General features: G+C 46.0%; 1 protein-coding gene across 13 annotated transcripts in view; it reads right to left on the reverse strand.

Annotated features, from left to right (window-relative positions):
• Positions 1-26,424, reverse strand: part of PLEKHG4B (pleckstrin homology and RhoGEF domain containing G4B) — an 83,078-nt gene that overhangs the window by 56,249 nt on the left and 405 nt on the right. For 7 of the 13 annotated variants that reach the window (XM_034657130.1, XM_034657135.1, XM_034657128.1 and 4 more), the window contains exons 2-4: positions 26,140-26,200; positions 22,834-22,905; positions 5,491-5,688 (exon numbers count right to left, since the gene is read on the reverse strand). In XM_034657130.1, coding sequence (XP_034513021.1) covers positions 5,491-5,688; positions 22,834-22,905; positions 26,140-26,178 — 309 coding nt within the window. In that variant the 5' untranslated portion in view covers positions 26,179-26,200. Of the gene's footprint in view, positions 1-5,490; positions 5,689-5,838; positions 5,880-13,646; positions 13,699-22,833; positions 22,906-24,641; positions 24,773-26,139; positions 26,324-26,424 lie in introns of those variants that run through there. The other 6 variants (XM_034657131.1, XM_034657132.1, XM_034657133.1 and 3 more) reach the window with 5 other exon arrangements.

Below are 26,424 nucleotides of genomic sequence, written 5' to 3' on the forward strand. Positions count from 1 at the left end.
TGAGGTTTCTTCTGTTCGATTTCTTCTCATCTGAGCACTGGTGGTCCTTCCCTGTCAGGTGGCTCTTCCATCTGTCCTCCCTGTGGTCCCAGCAACTGGCCCCATGTGTTCTCGCTGTCTCTCCATAATTCAGTTCTCTTAGATCTTTGTGTATCCACAGCTGTTGGATGGCTTTAAAGGAAGGTAGAATTGTTTTCATCTCTGTAGGGTTTTCTGGTGATTTTAGCAGGAGCAAAAGTCTCACACAATTCTACACCTACCTAGACATAGGGCTCGCCTGTCATGAGCCAATTCCCTTTGTTATTCTCTGACCCCTCCTCTATGTAGGAGTACATGCACAATTTTCCAAATGTAAGGGTGTTGTTGTTATTATTGATTTGTAGTTTTACTGCACTGCAGTCTTTGGATATCAATTTTTTGTATTTATTGCCACCTTATGACTAACGGTCAGTTCTGGTCAATTTCAGTAAATACACAAGTACGCCAAAGAAAAATGTATGTTCTCTAATATTCTCTAGTTGTATACACTCTTGAAGTAAATGTATATCCTCTAATTGTAAAAGTTGACCAGAATTTTACCAAATTTTGAAAACCATTCCATGCGTGCTTGGGAAGGAGGTGCATTCTAAGATTACTGCGCATGCCCACGGGTGGAAGAGAGAAATCAGGTCTTCAGACATATATCCTAAGTAATATGTGGTCTGCTTATCTGTTTGCTTTGGAGAGAGGTGAGATCTCCCATTATGATTATGTTTACCCCTTGTAATTCCCTCAGTGTGTGCTCCAAACCTTTCAGGCTATGTTGTTAGGTGTTTACAGATTGTTACCAGCATTGTTATTCAATTATCCACTTCAGCCTTGAGGATGCATTTTGCCTTTTACTATATTTACTTTGTTATGAATACAGTTACACCAGTTATCTTTGGTTAGAATTTTGCTGGGTTACCATTTAATAACTTTGCTTTCATCCTGTTACTATATATGTTGTGCTTTTCATTCCCCATGCCGTTGTTTTGTTTGTTCCCTCCTCTTCTGACTTCCATTTGATTTTATTTTCTTTATTGTAATGCCCTGCCCTTGCTTCCCCCCTTCATGCAAACATTCTATTTCTATATCTTTCTGATTACTTTTAACTTCCCCAGACATTTTTTGAGCCAAACTGTGATGAAAGAAAGTTACGAATAAGCTGATGAGTGACTCTAAGCATTTCTTGTATCTACAAAGGGAGGGAAGAATGGTGGTTGTTGGAATCTTAAGTTAACATGACAACTTATCTTAAAATTAATGTGATTAGTAATGCTCTTCAAACCACATACTTTGACAATAGCAGGTAAAGAAATAAAAACTGCCTTGATTTATATTAACTAATATATGTTTATATTCATAGTTGTTGAGATAAGTCCATTTTCTCCTATGTCATACAGATGATCAAATTTTATTAAAAAGTAAAAAGCAACATTAATATGCAATTAGTAAGGATATCCCTACATTTTATTTTGTTCTTATTATGTACTTGTAAATATGGATTGATATTAAAGAGTAGTATTATTAACATGGCTTTCTCAGAAAATAAGCAATTTTGTAAGTGGGAAGGGGATGACTTATGATTAAAATGAAAGGAAAAAAGAAACTTAACAGAAGAAAGAAGGGAAAACATTAGCCAAAATAGCTTTTCGATACACACCTTTGAAAGGTGTTCCCTGTGCTGCAGTTTACCTGTTTCCTATCCACATCCTTTATTTATTTATTTATTTTTAAAGATTTTATTTATTTATTCAACAGAGATAGAGACAGCCCGCAAGAGAGGGAACACAAGCAGGGGGAGTGGGAGAGGAAGAAGCAGGCTCATAGCGGAGGAGCCTGATATGGGGCTCGATCCCATAACGCCGGGATCACGCCCTGAGCCAAAGGCAGACGCTTAACCTCTGTGCCACCCAGGCGCCCCTATCCACACCCTTTAAATGTGCAAAAGGCACATAATCACAAAGGAAAATACCCTCTGTGTACTTCATACAAAGAATCAAATCTAGGACATCCTTGGTCATTTCTCTACCATGGTCCTTCTAGCTAGAAGACATTCAAAGAGGGCGCCTGTGGGGCTCAGTCAGTTAAGCATCTGCCTTCGGCTCAGGTCATGATCCCAGGGTCCTGGGATCGAGTCCCGCATTGGGCTCCCTGCTCAGCGGGGAGTCTGCTTCTCCCTCTCCCACTACTGCTCCCCCTACTTGAATTCTCTTTCCCTCTCTCTGTGAAATAAATAAATAAAATCTTAAAAAAAAAATAAAAGACATTCAAAGAATTTAATAAATCAAAGTAGTCCAGTGGTAGTTTTTTTAAAAGCCCTACTACAGTATCAATGGAGTAATAAAAGGCATCGATTAATAAAGATCTTACCTTTGTTTTGAAATTAAATACTACTTATTTTATTTAGGGAAGCTCTTTTATCTGAATCGTACAAAGACCATACAAAATCTATGAAAGGCTTAACATTGTTTCTACTCTTACCATTGCTGCATTTGAGGTAAAGGAAATTATTTTTTCCCCTGAAAGCCAAGGATAACTCTACATAAATACAAAGCAAATATTTTTTCGGATAAGATTAATTAATAAACTGCACTCCTTTTAAAGTTGCACATATTATAATGGGGCAAATACTGCTGTTTTAGATTGCAGCTGTTATTCCAGAGCTCTGTAACAGATGAACATCGTTAAAACTCTAGCACTAAGCAGGAGGCTTTCTTAAGGCTCAGTGTCAGAGAGGAAACCCACGCTGCTGGTTCCCACTGAGGCCCCTCCTGAGCCTTCTCAACTGTAGACAGTGGGGCACATGTGTCTTGCAAGTGTCATTCACAATCACATGATCAAAAAACTAGCCAAACTCTGTCTCCACTTTCTGAGCTAAATTCTCCATCTCTTACAGATCCTCATCCTTGAACTTCAGGTCCACAAAGTAGCCTGTAATGATCTTGGCATTTTTCCAAGATGGCTTTATAAATATGAATAGGGCTTCAGTTTGTGGGCTCGAGCCACTTGAATACCCTGAGGCTCTAAGTCCACGACATAGATCTTTCCTTCATTAAGGACTGTTTGAACAGCATCCAATTGGTACCACGCAGGTGACCTCCGTACTCAACAATTCGAGCATCCTGTGACTATACGCGAGGATTTCAAATGTTTCCTTTGACACATAGTGATACTCATGTCCACTGCATTTCATGACTCTTTTTGGAACAAGTAGTGTGTGGCACAGCACTTTGAAACGGTGAGGGTTAAGTTCTGCAAACTGTCTTCTCAGTTGATTTACTCCAACGCCAGGAGGTCTCATGAGCGGTGCCACTGGTACCTGACCACCTCCTCGTGTGGGGTGCCCAGCATGCTGAGGCAGCTGCTGGCACTGCACACCCTGGCACACGGCTCAAGATCTTACTTTGTAAGATCAAGCCACGAATCTTTCCAGCAGCTCACTGCAACATACCTACAACTTGGCTGTCATTAGTTTTAAGATTGCCTTGAAAATAACCTACAAAAAAGATATCCCAAGATCTTTTTCCTCCAAATTGATCTATGGCTTTAAAGCAATCTTAATCAAAACTCCTAGGATGCTTTGTATAAGTTAACTGATCCTCAATTTTATATAGATATGCAAAGAAATCGGAATAACTACATAATTTTGAAAAAGAAGAACAAAACTGGAGGCCTCACACCAGCTCATTTCAGGACTCACCATAAGGGGTCAGTAATCAAAACCATGGTACTGGAGGAAAGAGAGACCTATAGATCAATGGAACAGAGCAGAGTCTAGAAACAGATTCACACTTGTACTGACAATTCATTTTCAACAAAGTTGCCTGGGTGAGTCTCAATGGAGAAAAGATGGCCTTTTCAACAAATGGTGCTGGGGCAGGTGGATAGACATATGCAAAGACAAACAAATCTGATGCTTACCTCACACCATATACAAAAATTAATTCGAAATGGATCTTAGGTCTAAAAGTAAAGTCCTTAGGACATGGAAAACAAAATAAAAAAAAATAGAGAACTTCATCAAAATTAAGCACTTTGACTCTTCCTAAAACAATATTAAGGAAATGAAAAGGTAAGCCACAGATTGGGAGAAAATATTTGCAAACCATATATATGATAAAGAACTTTTATCCAAAATATATAAAGAACTCTTAGAACTCAATAAGAAGGCATCACAGAAATCTGTCAGTGAGTGCCCTCCTTAAATTTTACGCCATGTGCCTTACCTGCCTTACCCCAGTCCTGGCCTTTACAGACAAAAATTTGCTTTTGTAGCCTTATAAATTTGGAATTATCTGATCAGATATTTAAAAAAAATTGAGTTATTTTAATGAAATAAAAGGAAAATGATAATCCAATTTTTAAGAACGGATAAAAGATTAGAATTGACACATCACAAGGAGGGTATATGAAAGGCAAATAAGTCCAGGAAAATACTTCACATCTGTAGTTATTACAGAGGTGCAAACTAATACCCCAACATTACAGGTGACATTACATGTGACAGCACTGCACATGTAATAGAATGGCTAGAATGAAGGAGGCTGATACTAGCAGGTGTTGGTGAGGAAGCCAAGCAACTAGAGGTCTCCAAAGGGGCTGATGGGTGTGCACGATGGCACAGCCACTTGGAAAAGAGTTTGGAAGTGGCCCAGTGATCACACTTCTAGCTATTCTAGCTTTTTACCCAAGAAAACAAGCCCATACAGACTCTTGCATGCAAATGCGTATAGCAATTTTACACATAATATTCTAAACCTAGAAGCAACCCAAACGTCTATCAATCCATGAAAAATGAACACACTGCGGTATTTCCATACAATGCAATGCCACTCGGGAAAAACTGCCAGAAACAAACTGAACACCTAGGAAATTTATTATGATGGTTTTAAAGACTCTGGTGAAAGTTCACTGGGAGAACCAGAATGGATACCTGTGGGCAGAGTGGGCTGTACTCCTGGGAGGCCTGAGAAGCCTGTTTCTGGAGCACAGAGCCTTATTTCACTCATCATTTGGGACTAGGGAAAAAAGGAGCCAGAAGCCAGAGGACAAGAGCTGAGCCAGTCCCCTGATGGACCCCAAAACTGGAGTGGAGTAGAAAGATCTCTCCACTTCTGTGATTAAACTCTAAGAAAAACGGCTGAGGTTAATCGCACAGCTTCCTTTCAGAAAGAAAACAACAAATGCTCACTTGAATTATTTCTGCTTTAATTACTGGTTTAATATGTTCTCCTTTGCCTCTATCACTGTGTATTTCCCTGGACCTAGAATTCCATGTGCTCAGCTTAAATATTTTCCAGGTACCAAGTAACACTGCCTGTCTTCCCTACAGTCAAGGGCAGGAAGGGGTTACCTGCCTGGGAGGGTCTCACAGGCTTCCTTCTGCAGGGAACATCATCACACAGGCTCTGTCCCCTGAGAGGAGGGTTCCACACAGGTTTTGGCCCCTGCGGGGCACATACTCACACAGGCTTCCTGCTGCAGGTGCTGTAGGGCCCTCTTGGCTGGAATGAGGAAGTCAGTGAGGCAGCGCAGCCCATCCCCACCATGGAGTCTCTCTGCCACGCTGAACAGCTGCCAGAGTACAGTGGCTGCCGTGGCCTCAAAAGGTGGGTAGAGGGCAGACAGTGTGTTCTGGATATACATGTCAAGGGATTCCAGATCCTGAAAGGCAAGAGAGGATTAGGTAATTTAAGACATCAATTAAGACAGGTGCAGAGGACACTTTCCGCAGGCTGGCTATGTAAGAGGCCACTTTTCGGGCTCTGTCTTATATCTGGGTATTTGAGTTGTCTTTGTGTAATAGGAAGGTACCGGCAAATCCTCAGCATAGTGGGGGACTCCTCTTTGTGCCATCTCCTGGTCCTTCACACGTCACACAGCAGAAGCATACTGAGGAAGCGCCCATGGCTGCATTAGGTAGATCTGACCCCTATGCCTCTAAGGGGAACCCTAAATAACACTTTGTAAGTTGAGGGTGTTGCTGCTGTCACATGAGGCACAACCAAGTTCCACCCCATCAAATTCTGAAATGTGCACCTGAAATGCTATATTTTGGGATTATCTGTGGAGCATGTGGAATTTCTCAGGGGGCCTTCCCCTTCCCTGGTCCCCCCTCCCTGGCCCTCCTGGGTCTGCAGGGAATGGGGGAGGCCCCTGTGTCAAGGACAGAACCGGTCCGCACATAACTTAATACTCAGAAAACTTCACCCACAGCAAATACATTTTAATTGTATTGATAATTTTTTAAATATTTAAAAAAAACCATTAGGGCATCCTTTATCAAAACCACAGAATTGTACCCATTTGGTCATTCTGAAAACAGTATCCTTGATACCTGATTTACTCTTCATGTTTTCATGCAACAAAATTTTATGTAAAGACAGACTGCTTTTAGTTTAAAAGACGCTTAATGTTATTTTTAGATGTAACATTTCCTGAGGAAATACCACTGGGTTCATTTGTTTGCAGAAAAAAAATGCAAGGAAGGCTACAATAACAGTTAAAAGTCAAAGAGGTTAAAATTGTGAAATCGATTCTTAAAGGGACATCTGAGACTCCTTTGAACAGTTCATGATACAGATAATTTCCCAAAGAAATTGAAAATAAAACAGTGAATCCCCTGGGACTGAAGTGGCTAAGGACTCAGGCCATCTGTCCTGACGGAGGGGCCAGGCCGCGCAGTGATCGGAGAGGTGCATGCTGCAGTGAGCTCGCCAGCGGAAGCTCCCACCGCTGCATCAGTGTGGTGAGGCATGGGTTAGATACCCTCCGGACCTCTCATGCCCACAAAGGCTTCCCATGTTTGTCTGCTCCCCTCCTTCCATATGCCTGTGTCTCCCCGCCAGATAGGGCCACTCGCTCATTAAGAATTATCTAAATACTGATTTGTCTAGAAAATGCCAAGGTGGTCTGATGTCTAAAAACTCAAATCACCAGTGAACATCCAGTCCATGAGAAGAACGGTGGTGTGGAGCCAGGGGAAGAATCATGCTCCAAATAGGATGAAATAGGGTGTTCCTCAAAAAGATCTAAAGCAAAGACTTAATTTTGATACAAGGAACTGGCAAAAGTGGAAGGGCATGTCTTTAATGACCTACTTCCGAAGAAGTGAAACTTCTTCCTCCCCGGGAGAGATGTCCTCCTGCTGTACAGATACCCAAGTCCAGACGGACTCCTCCTCCAGACCCACAGCTGGGTCCTGATTCTCACGTCCAGCTGTCCTCCTGCTGTAGATACCCAAGTCCAGACGGACTCCTCCTCCAGACCCACAGCTGGGTCCTGATTCTCACGTCCAGCTGTGGTCAGCAGCCTCCCAGCCGGTCTCCTGGCCTCCACCTCACGCATTCATCTTCTGAAAACTGTCCAATGTGAGGAAGAGACAGGCAATACTTGCTGAGATCTCTGGAATCTCACAGCTTCCCTGGCCCCTTCTCTGCCCTTTGATTCCTGTTGTGACTGAGTGAGGCTCCAACTCTTGGCCTGAAGGGCATCCCTCCACCAGCTCCTACTCCCTTGGCACCATCCCCACCCAGATCCTAGTCCAGGTAAGAGCTGCCCAGGGGAAGCTGTCTGCATGCCCAGAGGCCACTTCCCAGGTCAAGTAAGTTGAGGAAGCCTTGGGCAAGCCAGAGGGAACATATTGTCTAGCCTCTTCTATGGTAATGTGCCCTAAGTAACTGTCTGCACAGCCCCTTCCTGGCTGTCACCCCTTCTCTGGGCACTTCATGACCAGGAAAAGCAGAGCATGATGCTGCACTCAGGGCCACTGCCTCACAAGCTCCCCAATCATTCTGCAGATGGTACCCGTTCTTGCTTTTAGGAAGAGAGGGTCTGACGAATAAGCAGACTGCAGGACCAGGGGTGGGCACAGCCTGAAGGGCCATCCCAGGCTCAGCACTGTGGCATATGCATGGTACAGGCCAACCATTCCCACTTGCACAAAACTCTAACAATTTAGTTCTTTCAAAAGACACAAATTATATTAGGAGGAGGCAGATATATATGACCCTGACAGCAGAGAGGCAGAATTATCACATTACAACAAAATCAAGTTACCTGAATATATTCAATTCAGCTTAAGAAAACAGGTAAGAACATAGTATATTTTAGAAAGATTTCCATAAGAAAGCCTTAAAAAGAGAACACTATCTTGGTATCTTAAAGGGTAAAGTTCAATCATCTTGAATGTTTGAAAATGTGTAACATTTTCTTTCCTGATGCTTCCTAAGTTGAACGTGTATGTGTTACAGCTTGTGTATGTGAAGGAAAAGGTGTGTACAGAGCTGGGTGTGTGTGTGAGGGAAAGTATACATGTGAGGGAAAGTGTGTGTGAGAGAGAAAGTGTGAGGGAAAGTGTGTGTGAGGGAAAGTGCATATGAGAGAAAAGTGTGTGTGAAGGAAAGTGTGTCAGGGAAAGTATGTGTGTGAGGGAAAGTGTGTGTGTGAGAGAAACTATGTGTGAGGGAAAGTGCATATGAGAGAAACGTGTGTGTGAAGGAAAGTGTGTGTGTAAGGGAAAGTATGCATGTGTGAGAAAGTGTATGTGAGGGAAAGTGTATGTCAGGGAAAGTATGTGTGTGAGGGAAAGTGTGTGTGTAAGAGAAACTATGTGCGAGGGAAAGTGTACGTGAGAAGGACAGTGTGTATGTGCCAGAGAAAGCGTGTGTGAGGGAAAGTGTCTGTGTGAAGTGTGTATGTGAGGGAAAATGTGTTGAATGCCAGTGTGTGAAGGCATCTGAAGGTGTGTGCTAGGGGGTAGATTGGTGGTGAGCCAAGAGAAATATTAGAGGCAAATCCTTAAAATAGTTCCTTGGCCTTTGGTTGCCCAGGAAGAGAAGGGAGTAGCCGCAGCATCAGGGAGAATATCTGTGCGGCACTTCTGGCCCATTCAGCCTGGGCCTGCTCTCTGTAAGTTGTGTCTCACCCTTCACCAAATCTGGCGTACCATCGGGATGTGTAGAAATAGGAGGGAAGAGAGCAGACAGAGGCAGATGTCATTACTTGTTGATGGTTAAGGACTGATTTATTCTCTTATGTAATTCAGCATTCCCGTTTCAACCAAAGGCACACACACATGGATTTGGGCTGACTTCAAAACTGGGACCTTCACCCGTCTACTTGTTCCTGAATCTTACCGTGGCTTAGAATGCAATTCTCTGCACACGTATTTTAGTGGATTGGTGAAATAGTACTCGTACAAAGCACTTAATTACCATTTTGCTGAACTGTGAATCAGTGTGTCGTTATTTGGCCAATTGCAAGACTGCCTTTGAATTTTAACAACAGAAAATTTTTACGTCTGGAGAAACATTTTAGGGATCTACTCTCCAATGAAGGATTTATTTTCCCAATTAACTTTAGGTTAAACTTTATTGAAAGAAGGGTAAATTTTAAAGGCTAGAACCTTGTCTCTCACAATGCCTGTACCCTCCATGAGTAAGCATGTTCCTCCTGGCACCTAGCCCACAGGAGATGACCCAGCCTCAGCTCAGGGGCCCTCCCTGCAACCCTCCAGGCCTCACACATGCTGGAGATGAGAAGATAGAGGCTAGGGGTCCACAGGCCCTTCTGTGCCCATCCTATGGGGGGCCGGTCTCAGGGATACCAGAAGGACACCTGAATGCTTGGTTTTGAAACACGCATCAGCTGGAAACAGCCTGCTTCTTCCTCCCAGGAAACAGGTAACAAGCTAAATGTCAAAGCAAAGGTAATTTCTTCTTGTTTCAATGAAAGTGCTGAGCTAAAGGAGAAGACCAGCTGATGAATAGGACAAGGAAACAGTAGGGGTGCCCTGTCCAGGGCCCAGCAGGCTGGAGGGACTGGGCCGAGGCTGGCCTGGCAAAGACTGACCATCAATGCTCACATTTTAACTCAAGTACAACTTCCCTAAAGACGATGGAAGGCAGAGCTACAGAGCTGTTGGAGCAACTGCTGGCAGGGTGGGTGGGCCTGGATATCAGGATCCTTTTACCCACCCGGAAGGTTCAGGGACTTACTGCAGGTACCAACCCTGCCTCCTAGGGAAGGGCAGCCCAAGACGAAAGACTGCTAGATAGCAGGATGCCCGAGCAGGCAGTGGACAAACTGGGCTCCGAGACCCTCACCCCACCCTCCTTGCATAGTCGTGAGCTGGCGGCTGACCCCCTCATGTCCCAACGGGGATAGAAAGTGCTGGAACATCAAAGGCTTCAGCACAGCCACACCAGAGACAGCTTCCCTGCAACTACTCCCAATAATCAAAGGAGCCCACTGCCCAGTCTCGTGGGTGATCCCTCTGCACTTGGACCGCTGCACCCTGGGTACGTTGGGGCATGTGTAGGAGGACAAGACTGCAGAGTACTTGGGATGATGTCTTGGTTGGGGTAGGAGAAGACTGAGCAGCTGTGGTTAGGCAGCACCGCCCTTTCTGCCCACCGTTAGCCAGGCTGGGGGCTTCTCTGGGACCCAGTCACACCGTCTCATTCTGAAAATCGACAGGCACTCACGCTGGTCCAAAGAGAACAAGGGCTGTGGACATGATCTGGGTGGCAAGGCTGGGGTGGCTGGATGCAGTGGGGGACACAGGGGTGCCCCCCACCCAGGTACTTCCATCCAGAATGTCAGGGTGGCCTTTATACTTACCACTGTGGCCTCTGCCAGATTTTATAAATGGAAGTCAGGATGTACAAGTGCCAGCAGGTACCCACTGTGAGACACCAGAGCTGTTCCTACAGCCCCTCCAAATGGGCCCTGGGACAGGAGGGGCACCCATGTCAGGCCTATCCCTGCCCCACTTTCCATCAATAGCTACTTTCTCAGCCTTGTGGGGGCCGGGTGTGAAACCCACACTCCCCAGGAGGCTTGCTCTCAGCAACCGACCTGGTTACAGCCACTCAGGCCCTGTTTATAAGGGCCTCCTTCCTGAAGGGTGCCGATGGCTATCTCTGGTTTCCTGTGTGTACAGACCCAGGAACCACCTTTGAATCAAAGAAATCCTGTCCAGAAAGCCTAGCCCCATCATCCAGCCTGTCTACACCTGGTCTGTGTATGCCTCCATATGGGCCAGCATCTCCAGCTAACCCTCTGCCTGACCCCACTGGTGACCCTGGCCACCACTTCTGGGCCTTTCCTGAGCCCAGGCTATGTCTGCCACCTGAGGGCTGGGGCTTCTCTCCCGGACCAGTGCTCCCCAGGCTCTGATCCCTGGGCCATTGCAGCTCACCTCACACCCTCCACGGACACTCCTTGGCCTTCCTAACCCAGGTGAGCCTTCTTTCTCAAGCTTAGAACTGCACACTTAGCACGTAATTGCCCTCTGGCTGTGTGTCTCCAAAACTGGGGTCTGCCTCTGGCCTGTGCACCATGTGGTCTCCCCAGCGCATTCACGGAGTTGAGTTACATCACGAAATGTCTACAGGATCTTTAGAAGAGAGGCAGGGAAATGTTCAGCACAAATACATTTGGGATCTAAAATCATGCTTCATTTATGGGGAAAAGACCTCCTGAGGAACACTTGTTCTCCATGATGGTGGGCAGGGGAAACACCTGCCTGCAACCCAGAAGGTACTGAGTTGACATAAAACAGAGCAACCCTTCTATGATGGGCTGTCGTTCTCGGAATCCCGGCCTCCCTGGGGAGGATGGCACGTCCCTGTCCATCGGCATCAGGCATGGCCATGTGACAAAGAAATATGGTGGCAGTGGCCGATATGGGTTCTGACAGAGGCTTTCTGAGGCAGCATGTGCTCCAACACACTACCTTTCCCTCTGCCACAAGTTGGGTAACAACACCCAGAGAGGCTCTTCCACGAGACTGGACCCCAGAGTAAAACTGACATGATGACCACGATGGGCATGGGGCACGAGCGGGTCATCACTGTGCTGACCACTGAGATGTGGGGGGTCGTTGGTGATGCAGCATTATGTGCACATCCTGAATGACACCCCCCAGGGCCTGGTAAATGGATCCAGGGGATACCCCAACTCAGGGTCTTTGCCCCCCCCCGCCCACGGCAGCCACAGCACACACCTTGGCATGGGTTACCGCCTCTGTCCAGGGGCCCTCCTGGACAGGTGTCCTGTAATGCACCGGAGGGCCTGAGCTGCCTGCAGGCAGGTTGTGCACCCTGAGCAGGAGCTGGTTCTCAGATGCCTCCCAGGGACACCGAGCCCCACAGGGTGCGGATGGAGCAGAACCTTGGGGCTCCATCTCCGTGGCTCCATAGCTCCCGGGTGCATTTGGTATATCTTAATCTCAGCTATATCTCCAGGAGTGTTCCAGGCTGTTCCAAACACACCCTGAAAATGCTTTCTTTGAATTTACACACAAGTTACCAACAAAACATGAAACACGTGGTCATCTGACTTCAGCAATTCTAAAGCTGGTGTTCGCATCACAGTGGATCGTGGGTGCTGAGCACTATTGGCAGTGGAAATCCCTTAACAGCACTGAATACCCCGTACAGCGACAGTCTCTGCTGGCAGGCATGTTGGGACGGCTCTCCTCTGTAGCTCTGTGCTCAGAACGCTGCTGGGATGGCTGCCAGGACAGCTTCACTCAAGTTATGAGTGGATTGAGGCTGCAATGCCACCTTCTTTCTCTTCCTCCCCCTCAGACGCCCGATCCACCTAGAGCGAGAACTTCCCAGGTGGCTTATGCTTCACCAACACCTTTTCAAAACTGACTTTATGTTCTTCCTGCTTGTTCCAGCTTCCCAGACTGATGTAGTGTGCGTCAGAACTGAAGGACATGGAACTGGCAGGTGCCGTCGGTGAAAGGCTGTTCTGAAGGAAGATCCCAGACCCTCCCTCCCACCCCTGCCCACCGAGCCACCGGTGGGGGCAGACGGGCATGCCTCTGGGTCCCTGCCTGCATCAGAGGTGGGCCAGACCTGTGCTTCCTGCTTACGCTCTGCTCTGGGCCGCCACTTCCTCGACCGTTACATGGGAGGAGCTCTCAGGTGACAGTGAGGATTAAGGGCAGGGACCTCAGGAGAGGATCTGGCCCGTGGCAGGTGTGTGTCCAGTAGGGCCTGCCAGGGGCTCTCCTCCTGAGGCTGAGCCACAGGCAGCCTCACCTGCCCTGTCGAATCATGCCTTCAGCCCTCCGGCTGGAATGTCCCCAGCTCAGAAGCTAGAGTCCTTTTTTCAACATGATCCCTTTTCTGCTCCAGGAGGATCTCATTCTCCCATTTTAATCATGTTGTGAGGCACCTGCTTTCCATCTAGGGCTTGATATTAAACAATCACAAGTAAAACCAATCCTCCCCAGAGCTTCAGAAACAAAAGGAGTATCAGAGGGCCTTCCTTCAGAGGTGAGGAAACCAAGTTAGCTGCCGGATCACGGAGGTGTCATGGCCCCCGGCTGCTGCGGCTGAATGGGGCTGGACCGTTTCCCCTTGGACCCACTTGCACGGACTTGCCGCTGAACCAGGGCACAGGAGTGCTGTGCACCTTGGCTCCCAGGCAGCCAGCAGGGCTGCCTGCTCTATGGCCACCAAACCTCCACGCTGTGAAGCCACAACAACCACAGTGGTGGTAAAGGAGATGGCACTTCACAGTGTATGCCACGTTTGCACGTGTGACTCCTACGACCGGCATAACCACCCAGTCCTGAAGGTCCACGTTCATTATGCACTTACATCACTAGCCGTTCTGTCCAACCTATGGGGGCCTGATGTCAGAATCTGCCTTGAACTGATGGGGTTTTATCTTCTGGAGAATCTCCCTCCACCAGACACACTCAGAATCTTCCACTGGGTGTTCTTTGGAAAAGCTGCCTCTTCGGCCTCTAGGCACCAGTAGGAGCCCCCAGGATTTCACCTGGAGGTGTGGGGGCACCCTGGTGTCACCCCAGCTCCTCTGACCCTGCTGGTCTCTGCAATACTTAGAGGTCAGCGACCCCTAAGTTGGAAAAAAACACAAAGGAAGAACACTAGTTCAGACGTGGAAATTATACGAAATTCACATTTCAGTGCCCATAAGTAAAGTTTCAGTGGAACACAGCCACCCTTGTTCTATGTATTGCGTATGGCTGCTTTTGTGCCACAAAGGCAGAGCTGAGTATCGGACTGAGACCATACAGTCCTTCAGAGCCTCTAGGATTACTGTCTGGCCCGTCAAGAAATTCTGCTGACTTTCCTACCTTTCCTACCCTCAAGGAAGGAAGTCCTGCAAGGCAGCCAAGGGGCATGAGTGGGTGGACGAAGGGGCAGCCCCCACCCTCCTTCCCTGAGTTGCATGGACCCTGGCTCCAGCACAGCCACATTTCTGGGCGAGGGTGCCAGAGTAGAGGCTTTGTGGACACCACCATTTTCTGATTCAACACTCAAGTTCCAACTAATTGTCAGTGGCTTTTGCAGGAACATCTTTATTCCATGTGCGCTTTGAGGCCTGCAGTCAAAGGTCTCAGCCTGCCACGGAGGGTGGAACCCAGAGCCTCTGTCTTTGGGGGGGGGTGGTTATTAATTTCTACTCATGGTCAAGAGCTTGGAATATGTCGAAAAGCAGTCATTTTAAGTTCTCATTAACCTTTTTTTTGCATTTAATAGCCTAATATACAACCAGGGAACTCCCTAACTTGGGAGCTGTGCACTTCTTAGAATGCACCTCACTCTGGCATCTGTTAGGTGGTTATGGGTGTACACAGGAAGCTCAACACGGTGCTTGCCATAGGTCACGAGTTCACTTGGTCATTGCCAAGGCAGAAGCAGCTGCAAACACAAGGTCCCAGACCAAGGCTTGCCCTTGGTCAGGAGCCCATCACACCCACAGGGACCAAGGAGTGACCCCAGCTCTGCTGCTTGCCTGCTGATCCCACAGTAATTGCTCAAGCAGACACAGTCCTCCCCTCAGCATAGAGGGGAAGCAACCCTCCCAGAGAAGCAGAAGGAAGGATGGGCAGGAGGGAGGCAAGGCTCCAGGAAGGGGTGCAGGGGCCCATGGGCAGGTGCTGGTGAAGAGGCGGTGAGCTCCGTCCTGGGGCGCATAGCGAGAGCAGGGTCAGGGGGACAGCACCTCTCAATGTCAGCCGGGTTCTACATTGCCTGGGGTGTATCACAAAGCCTCCCAGATTTCTGCACCTCTGGTTTCTTCATTTGTAAAAGAGGAATCTAATTCAGCAGTTATTCCACAAGGGTGAGAGCACAGAACTAGAAAGCTTTTTATTTAATAGAAACTGACAACAAAATGTTGGCTTTTGAGACATTTTGGCTGAATTTAGCTCTCTGAAGGCACTTGATTAAAAGTGTGTAAGAGTGACGTTGACCTCAGTCAGTGCAAATTGGTTTCCTCATGCTGAAATGTGACTTCAGGTGGAAGAAAGCGTTTGTTCACTCTACACTGTGGCAAGACCAGAAAAATTATGCCAACCTGAAAACCTCCAGCCATCCTAATTACACCAAACTTGACCTTTCTGCAGGGAGTTTGGCGTTGAGCCCCGATCCACAGCAGAGCATGAGCGAGCCACGAGGCCATGCAGACAGGCCTGAACCCTACTTTAGGGGAATGTGATAATAGCCATTTTTGCCTCTTAATCTATTTGGAAAACCCTTTGGCAGGAAAGAAAAGTGCTCCTGAAATGTGTCTGCTCAACTAGGTGTGTGGCTCTTCATGTATAAAGATAAAAACTTACCTCTTCCCTCTAAGTTTTGTGTTGTCTTTTTTTTTTTTTTTGTTCACATCACTGTGAAACTCAGTCAAACTAGCCACCCGCAAAACCACAGTTAAGTTCCCTTTTGTCTGAGTCCAGCTGCTTTGCCGGCCTCTTCCGGCAGCACACCTGGCCTCCCTCACCTTTCTCACACATGTGTCCAACAGACAAACAACTAATACTCTTAAGGGAGGACTGAAACGAGTTTTTCTGAGTTGTAGATCTGACAGCTGACAGCACATGTGTCACCAAAGACATGTGTTCTTTATACTTTCAGATACACTGCAACACAAAGAAAGGAGAAAGTAGGCACAAACACGCTAGTTGGGAGTGTCGCGTTGTGTATTTGCACCAGTGGTTGAGAAATGCTACCCTAACATCTCTCCAAAGCATTCTGTGAGCAGGTGACCAGCCACAGGTGTGATGAAAGTCAGGAATCAGCCTAACTGGGCTCCTCAAAACAGGAGCACAGGTATCCTATAAAAGTCCCCCTCAGATGGTCAGTGCTTCTCGGCCTGATGATGGCTTGAAGGTAGCTGTCACCCAGATGCTCGTCTGATTTTAACCATTAAGGCAAGAGGGCTCCAATATGGTGCTAATGGAAAACCGCAGATATACTTTTAAGTTACAAGTGATTCCTCTACTTTTCCTGAAGGACTCTGTGATTTAAACAATCTTTAGTCTGAATGGGATGGGTGCTGATGGCCGACACTGGGCTGAGGTTGTTGGGGGATTGGTGCTGGGTCTAGGCTGAAGCACCCTTGTCTTTCCCAGAAGGAGGCTGGAGTGAAGTCTTCAAGTTTGCAGCAGCTCAGGCTAGGAAGGCTCTGTAGGGACATCTGATGAGGCTGTGCTGAAGTGCAGGAAGGCAGATGGAACTGGCAGTTTGGTAAGCACAATTTAAGGTATTTTAGGGGAAAATGCAAACTCTGTGTACATGATAAGAACAACAAAAAGTTATTCTAATGAGAAACCTGTGACAAAAGCGCTTGGAGTGCCAAATTGTGCTTTTCACGGTCTCCGGTCTCCCTGACTCAGGAATCACGGCTGAGCTGGTCCACAAAGCACAGTGGCCCCAGGCAAAGGAAGGCCCAGCATGTATGGCTATACATGATGTCAACAGGTCCCTGAGGTTCCCAACATGGGCCCAAGAGAGTGGCAGAGAAAGGTGCATTAGACAAGACAGTTGTGGATCTTGGGTCTAAGGATGAGGCTGGACCCTAAAGCCCAAAACCACACTCAGAATGGGCCCAGCAGGTGGCTTACTGACTCTTGGGAATCCAGAATGGAGGAAGCCCTTGGAGCACAAAAGACAAACGCAGAACCGAGGGAAGGAGGTGCTGGTGCACATTGGGAATCCACTGACAAAAGCCGTGACTCCCAGTGGTGGCTCAGTGCACAGGAGCCTGGACCAGGCAAGGCCCAAACAAGTGGGCTCGTGCATGGGGACAAGGTGCATCATACCTGCTGTGTGGGCACCGGTGGGCCCCACAGGGCAGTAGCTTGCTGGGGGCTGTGTAGTCAGCATGTCTGCATAGTCCGGCTCGAAAGTACTCACAGCAGGAATTAGAGCACTTGGTCTTTGAGCACCCTCCGTCCACAGTGGGGATTACTCCTATTGTTTAGAATACTGTTTCCAGGAGGCAGTGACACCCAAGTTAGCCTGGTGACCCTATCCAGGGCTTCCCGGACAATGGGAGTTTTCACCTGTGGTCCTGGCACTCTCTTTTCTCCCTCAAAGTGTTCCAATTTGGACAATAAGTGATAGGGCCAGCCATTGGTCCTGATGAATCAACCCCTTGTTCTGCTGTCTCCTCCCTCCTTGTCTGTGCTCTTTCTCGTTAGAAGCTGCTCACAGAGGCACCCACTGTCCTTTCCACACTGAACACCAAAGTGCATTCATTGAGTACCTACTGTGTGCTAAGCACTGTGAAGGACACAAAGATTAATGTCCGGGGCTGACATCGTGGCAGAGGCTGTAAGACAAGGGAACCGTAGTGCTGAGGGGGAATAATATTGCAGGAGGGGAAGAAAGCACCTCTCCTATGCTTAACTATACACCTAACAATGACAATGTGATGGACACTGACGTGTGGGTTCTAGTGTCAGGCACTACTGAAACATTTTACGTGGATTAACCTCACACAGACCTTCTATTGACTATTTCTCTCTAGTCAGCTACATTTTGAAATCTTAAAAATTAGTTTTAAATTTCTGCTGATTTCCAACTAATTTTTATTTTTGTCTTTGATACAAACTTTTTTCTTAAAAAGGTCATTTCTCATTTCAAAACTTACATTCTTAAAATGTATTCTTATATAGTATAATGACATTTAAAAGCAGAGCTATAAAACTCACTCCAAATCCTAAAAAAAAACAACTAGGAAACCAAATCTAACTGCATTATTCAAAGGATTATTCACCATGACCAAGTGGAATTCATCCCAGGAATGCAAGGCTGCTTCAACAATTAATCAATATAAAACATCACATTAATAAAACAAAGGAAAAAGCCCAGGATCCTCTCAAATGATACAGAAAAAGCATTTGACAACATCCAATCCCCATTCATGATCACACAGTTTACTAGGAGGACCTTTCTCAACATGATAAAAGGCACTTATAAAAATCCACAGCTAACTTCATACTCAATGGTGAGAGACTAAAAACTTTTTCTTTAAGATGAAAATCAAGCCAAGGATACCCCCTTGCCCCACTGCTACAGAACACTGTCCTGGAAGTTCTAGCCAGAGCAGTTAGGCAAGAAAAAGAAATTAAAGGAATGCAAATTAGAAATAAAGAAGTAAAATGATCTCTATTTGTCAATGACATGATCTTATATATAACAAATCCAAAAAAATCTACCTAGAGCTAATAAATGGCTCTGCAAAGTTGTAGGGTACAAGAACAATAGACAAAAATCAGTTGTGTTTCTATATCTTAGCAATGAACGATCCAAAAAGGAAACTAGTAATTCCATTACATAATAGCATCCAAAAGAAATAAAATATGTAGGATACATTTTTTCCATTTTATTTTTATTATTTTTTTTCATCACGATAGGTGTGCTCTTTGATCCCTATTCCCTACTTCCCCCATCTCCCCACCCATGTCCCCTCTGGTAATCATCAGTTTGTTCTCTATAGTTAACAGTCTGTTTGTCTTGCTCTCTCTTTTTTTCCTTTGCTCATTTGTTTTGTTCCTTAAATGCCACATGAGTGAGATGGCCTGGTATTTGTCTTTCTCTAACTTATTTTGCTTAGCATTATTCTTTCCAGCTCCCTCCATGTCATTGCAAACGGCAAGATTTCATTCTTTTCTATGGCTGAATAATATTCCATTGTTATACATATACCACCTCTTCTTTATCCATTCCTCAGTTGATGGACACCTGGGCTGCTTCCATAGTTTGGCTGTTGTAAATGATGCTATTGCAAATGATGTAAATGATAGTTTGGCTATTGTAAATGATTGGGGTGCATGTAACCCTCTGAATTAACGTTTTCACTTTGGGGAGGTAAATACCCACTACTGCAATTATTGGCTTGTAGGGTAGTTCTATTTTTAATTTTTTGAGGAATCTCCATACTGTTTTCCACAGTGGCCGCACCAGTTTGCATTCCCACCAACAGTGCAAGAGGATTCCCCTTTCTCTACCTCCTTGCCAACACTTGTTGTTTCTTTTTTTTTTTTTAAAGGTTTTTTTTATTTTTATTTATTCGACAGAGATAGAGACAGCCAGCGAGAGAGGGAACACAAGCAGGGGGAGTGGGAGAGGAAGAAGCAGGCTCATAGCGGAGGAGCCTGATGTGGGGCTCGATCCCAGAACGCCGGGATCACGCCCTGAGCCGAAGGCAGACGCTTAACCGCTGTGCCACCCAGGCGCCCCAACACTTGTTGTTTCTTGTGTTATTGATCTTAGGTGCTGACAGGTGTGAAGTGATATCTCATTGTGGTTTTGATCTGCATTTCTCTGATGATTAGTGATGCTGAGCATCTTTTCATGTGTCTGTTGGCCATCTGGATGTCTTCTTTGAAGAAGTGTCTGATCATGTCTTCTCCCCTTTGCAATCAGATTACTTGTTTTTTGGGGTGTTGAGTTGTATAAGTTCTTTATATATTTTGGATACTAACCCTTTATTGGGTATAACATTTGCAAGTATCTTCTCCCATTCAGTTGGTTGTCCTTCAGTTTTGCTGTTTCCTTCGCTGTCCAGAAACTTCTTATTTTGATGTAATTCCAATAGTTTATTTTTGGTTTATTTCCCTTGCCTCAGGAGACATGTTGCTAAGGCCAATGTCAGAGATGTTACTGCCTATACTCTCTTATAGGACTTTTGTAGTTTCAGGTCTCACACGTAGGTCTTTAATCCATTTTGAGTTTATTCTTGTGTAGGGTGAAAGAAAGTGGTCCAGTTCATTCTTCTGAGTGTAGCTCTCCAGTTTTCCCAACACCAGTTGTTGAAGAGACTGTCTTTTTACCATTGTATATTCACTCCTCCTTTGTTGAAGATTAATTGACCATATAATTGTGGGCTTATCTCTGGGTTTTCTGTTCCATTCCACCGACCTCTGTGTTTATTTTTATGCCAGTACTGTAGTTTTAATTACTACTGCTTTGTAATATAACTTAAAATCTAGAATTGTGATATCTCCAGATTTGTTTTTCTTTTTCAATGTCGCTTTGGTTATTCAGGGTCTTTGTGGTTCCATACAAATTTTAGGACTGTTTGTTCTAGTTCTGTGAAAAATGCTGTTTGTATTTTGATAAGGATTGTATTAAATCTGTAGATTGCTTTGGATAGTACAGACATTTTACAATATTTGTTTTTCCAACTCATGAGCATGGGATGTCTTTCTATTTCCTTGTGTCATCTTCAATTTCTTTCATCAGTGTTTTATAGTTTTCAGAGTATAGGTCTTTCACCTCTTTGGTTAAGTTTCTTCCTAGGTCTATTTTATTATTTTTGGTGCACCTGTAAATGGGATTGTTTACTTAATTTCACTTTCTGCTGCTTCATTATTAGTGTATAGAAATGCAACAGATTTCTGTACATTGCTTTTATATCCTGTGACCTTACCAAATTCATTTATCAGTTGTAGTTGTTTTTTTGGTGGAGTCTTTAGGGTTTCTATATATAGTATCAGGTATGCAAATAATGAGAGTTTTATGTATTCCTTACCAATTTGGATGCCTTTTATTTCTTTATGTTCTCTGATTGCTGTGGCTAGAACTTCAAGTACTACGTTGAATAACAGGTGAGTGTTACCTAGGGTACGTGTAACCAAGGGAATGAAAGCCTTGAACACTGAAAACTACAAAACACTGCTGGGAGAAATTAAAGGTCCCTAAATAAATGGAAAAACATCCCAGGTTTACAGATTGGAAGACTTAATATTAAGATATCAATACTATTCTAAAGCAATCTATGAACTCAATGCAATCTCTCTCAAAATTACAATGGCCTTCCCCCCCGCACAAAATGGAAAAGACAATCCTCAAATTCATATGGAATTGCAATGATCCCTGAACAGCCAAATCATCCCAAACAAGAAGAATGAAGTTGGAGGACTCACACTTCCTGATTTCAAAACCCACTACAAAGCTACATTAATCAAAACTGTGTGATTCTGGCAGACAGATAAAGACAGACATCCAGACCAACAGAAAAGGACTGAAGATCTGGAAAGGAACCTATACAACTATAGCCAAATGGCTCCAACCTGGGTTCCAAGACTATTCAATAAGGAGAAATGATTTCTTCAACAAATGGTGCTAGAAAAGTGGATATTCCCATACAAAAGAATAAAGTTGGCTCCCTACCTCACACCATACACAAAAATTAACTACAATGGATCAAAAAGCTGAATATAAGCACTAAAATAATAAAACTTTTAGAAGAAAACATAAAGGTAAATCTTCATGATCTTGCAGATGGAAGCGATTTCTTAGATATGATACTAAAAGCATGAGCAACAAAAGAAAAAATTTATATAAATTGGACTTAATTAAAAATAAAAATTTTGTGCATCAAAGGACACTATCAAGAAGGTAAAAGGACAGCCAACAGATGGAACAAAATATTTGCAAATCATATATCTGAGGAGTCTAATATCCAGAATATATAAAGAACGCTTAGAACACAACAAAAAGATAAACAGCCCAATTTAAAAATGGGCAAAGATGGGGCGCCTGGGTGGCACAGAGGTTAAGCATCTGCCTTCGGCTCAGGGCGTGATCCCGGTGTTATGGGATCGAGCCCCACATCGGGCTCCTCTGCTACGAGCCTGTTTCTTCCTCTCCCACTCCCTCTGCTTGTGTTCCCTCTCTCGCTGGCTGTCTCTATCTCTGTCAAATAAATAAATAAAATCTTTAAAAAATAAAAAATAAATAAAAAATAAAAATGGGCAAAGAACTTGAATAATTTTTTTCCAACAAATATGTAAAAAGATTCTCAACATCAGTACTCATTAAGGAAATGCAAAGCAAAACTATAATGAAATACCACTTCATACTCATTAGGATGACTATAATAATTTAAAAAAATAATAACTGTTGGTAAGGCTGTAGAAAAATTGGAACCCTCTTACATTACCAGTGGGAATGTAAAATGGTTCAACTACTGTTGAAAACAGTTTGGTGGTTCATCAAAAAGTTAAACATAGAATTACCACATGAACCTGAAATTCTACTCCTAGGTATATACTCAAAGAAATGAAAATATTGTACACACAAAAACTTGTAAATACATGCTCATAGCAGCACTATTTGCAAAAGCCAAAAGATGAAAACGGTATAAATGTCTGACAGATAAACGGATATACAAATTGTGGTATATCCATACAATGGAATATTTGACCTTGAAAAGGAAGAAATTTCTGACACATACTACAACATGGATAAAATCTTGAGGACTTTATGGTAAGTTAAATAAACCAATCACAAAAAGACAAATACTGTACGATTCTAACTATATGAGGTCCTTAGCGTAGTTACAACCATGAGGACAGAAAGTCAAATGTTAGCGGTCAGGGGCTGGGGGTTGGGGGAGAACAGGAGTCCCCATCTAATAGTGACAGGGTTTCAGAGTCACAGGATGGAAGGGGTTGTGAGGATGGATGGTTTATACGTATAAATTGTATGTTGTATGTATTTCAGCACAATAAAAGTCACATACCGTATGGGTCCAGTCGTGTGGGCTATTCAGAGTACACAGTCCACAAAGACAGCAGACTAGTGGTTCCAGGGGCTGGGAGGGGTGAAACGGGGAGAAAGGGTTACACGGCTGTGGGCTTTTACTTGGGTCTAGAGACGTTCCGGAAGTAGGCAGAGCTGGTGGGTAGACAACTCTGGGAATGTACTAAATGCCACTGAGTTGTTTGTTCTGAAACTGTTTATCATATGTGATTTTCACCTCAAAATATTGTTTTAAAAACTTAGTTCCAGGGGCGCCTGGGTGGCTCAGTCGGTTGAGCATCCGACTCTTGGTTTAGGCTCAGGTCATGATCTCGGGGTCCTGGGATGGAGCCGAGCCCCACATCCGGCTCCATGCCCCAGGGGGAGTCTGCCGGAGATTCTCTCCCTCTGTCCCTCCCCCTGCTTGCGCTCTTGCTCTCTTTCTCTCTAAAAAAGTGAATACATCCTAAAAAAAAAAAGTTCCAGAACTTTCCAGCAGTTTGACTTTTTCACACTTAGACAAACAAGGTTTCCCAGACTCAACTGTAATCCAGCTGCTCCCTTCTGAGGATGCTGTTTTCATAACTGAAAGCCACAGGGGGTCAGGTGGGAAGCAGCAGACAGGCATCCGCAGCGCAGGCACTGCATCTGTGTGGCCCGCAGAGGGTGGGGCTGGGCAGGGGACTAAGAGTGGGCTTTAGAAGGGGGGGTGAGCACCACGTGACAAATAGTTGTTGAGCACCTACTTTACGCCACGCATTACTACGAGCACCAGAGAAACAGGGAACTAAAGCAGAGCCGGTACGGTCTGGGGAGACAGGCAGTCCACAACGATCAGGTAGGACATGATGGCAGCTCAGACTCTCCCATGAAGGCCCTCCCGTGGCAAAGACAAGCAAGAAAGGGGTTGGGGGTGTGTGGCTGTGGAGGGGGTGCAGGCAGGAAGACCAGGGGAGCTTTCTGAGGGTGATGCCTACCAGGGTTGGGGGTCTCTGAGTCTGGGAGCCGCAGACAGGTGATATTTCTTTGGGGGAAGTGCACATACTTGCTACCGTGCTGACCTGAACAACTCTAGTGCAGAACTTAGAATTAATTCATGTCCCAAACGGTAGGGTATTAGATTTAATCCCTGTCTCAGGTCTTAGAAACATAAGATGTTTTAAAGTCACGTAAAAGAAATTTACCGTCAAGTATCTTTTGCACAATCTGATTTTCTCAATGTTGGGGAAAATTCTGTAAGGTCTGACAGTATCTGAAAGCTGAGAACTTGGGCCCAGGTGTGAAGTGAAGTGCCTAGAAACACCTGGAAAGGTATCCCAGCTCTCAGGACAGAAGAAGCCTTCAATTTAAGAGCCTTGAACTGAATGATGAGCTGGGTTACCTTTCAAGAAGCATCTACACAACTGTCTTTAAAGTGAACCCATATGGTGCTCTGAGGCAGGTGGGACATGCATTATTCCTGTTAATGAAAAGATGGCCGCTCAGAGGCTGAACTACAAAGCCAAAGGGCAACAGCTAATAGAGGGTGGATGTGGGTGCACATCAAACCTCCAAGATCCCAGGCATCAGGTCAGGGTCCGAAGCCTCTTCCCCTCGGCACAGGCACCTGCTCTCCTTGACCTCCCTCACCCCAGCCTCCTTCTCTGCATTCCCTCCCCCTCGGAAGTGTGCTGGCCATCTCCCTGGGCTAACTCTATCTGCTGGATCAGTGAGCACCTGTCTGCGCACACCTGCTAAGTGACAGGCCCTGACAGGGGTGGAGGGATAGAGGAGACAGGGAAGGAGGGTAAAGCCTGAGCAGGGACTCACCGCTTCAGGGCACAGCTGTGCAGAGACGAAAACCACTGCTTCCCAGCTGCCTCTTGGGAGCAGAATGGGTAACTAGCAGGTTCTGAGTGATTTTTACTTTCATTCAAACACAGAGAGAGGGCACATTAGCTCTGTTTGGAAGGAAGGAGGTTGTGGCGTGTGAACTGGGCTTGAATTATTCTCACCAAAAACGCTGAGATCTGAGATCTGGGGTTTCCTGTGTTTGCTTGGATGATACAACCAGTGAACCAGGATATCAGAGAGCCTCAGGGCAAATTCAGGGCCGACTTGATTTCCTTAGCCAGGCATTTCTGGGATGCTTCACAAGTAATACAGTATTCATGGAAGACCACCCAAGGGTACCACAGACACAAAGGCCCACGTTTCACAGAGGCCGTTGCAGACCAGGCCCACAAGACTGGGATAATACGGTGAGGCCCGTCCTGCTAATCACAGGTTAGCTGGCATCCAGGCCCACCGGCCCACTGGGAAGCTCAGGGCTGTCCTCTCCAGGCCCACCTGGCCCACCCACTAGTCCCCCAAAGCCCAGTGAGATCCAAAGGTGATGTTGCCCGCGAATGGGTTTATTACCTCGGGGTCAGATGCCAGGCACAGCCAATACAGCTACGACTCCACCGCGAATATGTGTGTTGCGGTTAAATATCTCAGAATCTGGGTGCGTTTTTACGGAAAGCCAAGAGTGACATCTCGAGATCCCCCTCACTCAGACATCCTGGGACTCCGAAGCAGGTTCAGGGAAACGGAAGCCCAACCTCCCCGCGGCCACTTTGAAATCTCTGCGTGAAGCTGAGAAGCCAGCCCTGCTCGGAGCGCCCACAAGCCCTGCCTAAAGCTCGGCTACTGGAAGCAGCAGATTCGTAAGCTATTAATTATGCAGAGTTTCGACTACATTTAACTTAATTTTTTAATTATATGTTTAAATTTTTAATTAGACGCCTGAAAGTACCAACTACACTTTTTAAGTAAAAGTGCTACGGGTAACAGGAGCAGAGTGTAATTACTACAGCGAACAGTCTGTAATCCAGCTTCACGGGAGAAGGGGCGACCAGCCCAGCACACGGCTGCGTCTCTCCGTCTTCCCAGACCCGAAAGGACGGCCTCGCTTCCCTCGGCTACGTTCGTGCTGAAATCAACCGAGTTCCAACACAACAGTCAACCCTGGTATTTTCTAAGGACAAGGGCTTTGTCTCTGAAGCGCCCGAGTCGGTTGCTTTGTCCCCCGGTTCGGAGCTAACCAACGACAAGAGAATTTGCAGCAACAAGACCGCAGGTGTTTCCGGTCCCCACTCCCTCCCCCCACACCCCCTCAGACCCCGGCAATGCAATCCGTCTCCAACCGTACTTTCTCATAAATATGCATGAAGTTAAGGCGCGAGTTTGCTAACTGGTCTTCAAGCGACTGAAAAGTCGAAGCTCCCTCCCGTCCTGCAGCGGCGGCCCTCGGGAACCCTTCTCCGTCACCCCCGCCGGACCCTACCTTGGTGCCGGAGCCTTTGTCGGCCGCGCTGAGAGCCATGCTGGCGCCGCCTTTGTCCGACCTCGGAGGAAAACGTTCCCATAAAGGCCACTGTCCGGCGCGCCACTCCCCCGGCGCCCCGCCCGCCGCGCCCGAGCCCGAGCCCGAGCCCAAGCCGAGCCCGAGCCCGAGCCAGAGCCAGAGCGCAGAGGCATCCAAGCGGGAACCAGAGCGGGAGCAGGAGCAGGAGCGCGAGTGGGAGCGGGAGCCGGAGCCAGAGCCGGAATCGGAGCCGGAGCCAGAGCT

Source organism: Ailuropoda melanoleuca, chromosome 3 (genome assembly GCF_002007445.2).
Source record: "Ailuropoda melanoleuca isolate Jingjing chromosome 3, ASM200744v2, whole genome shotgun sequence".
NCBI classification, from domain to species: domain Eukaryota; kingdom Metazoa; phylum Chordata; class Mammalia; order Carnivora; family Ursidae; genus Ailuropoda; species Ailuropoda melanoleuca.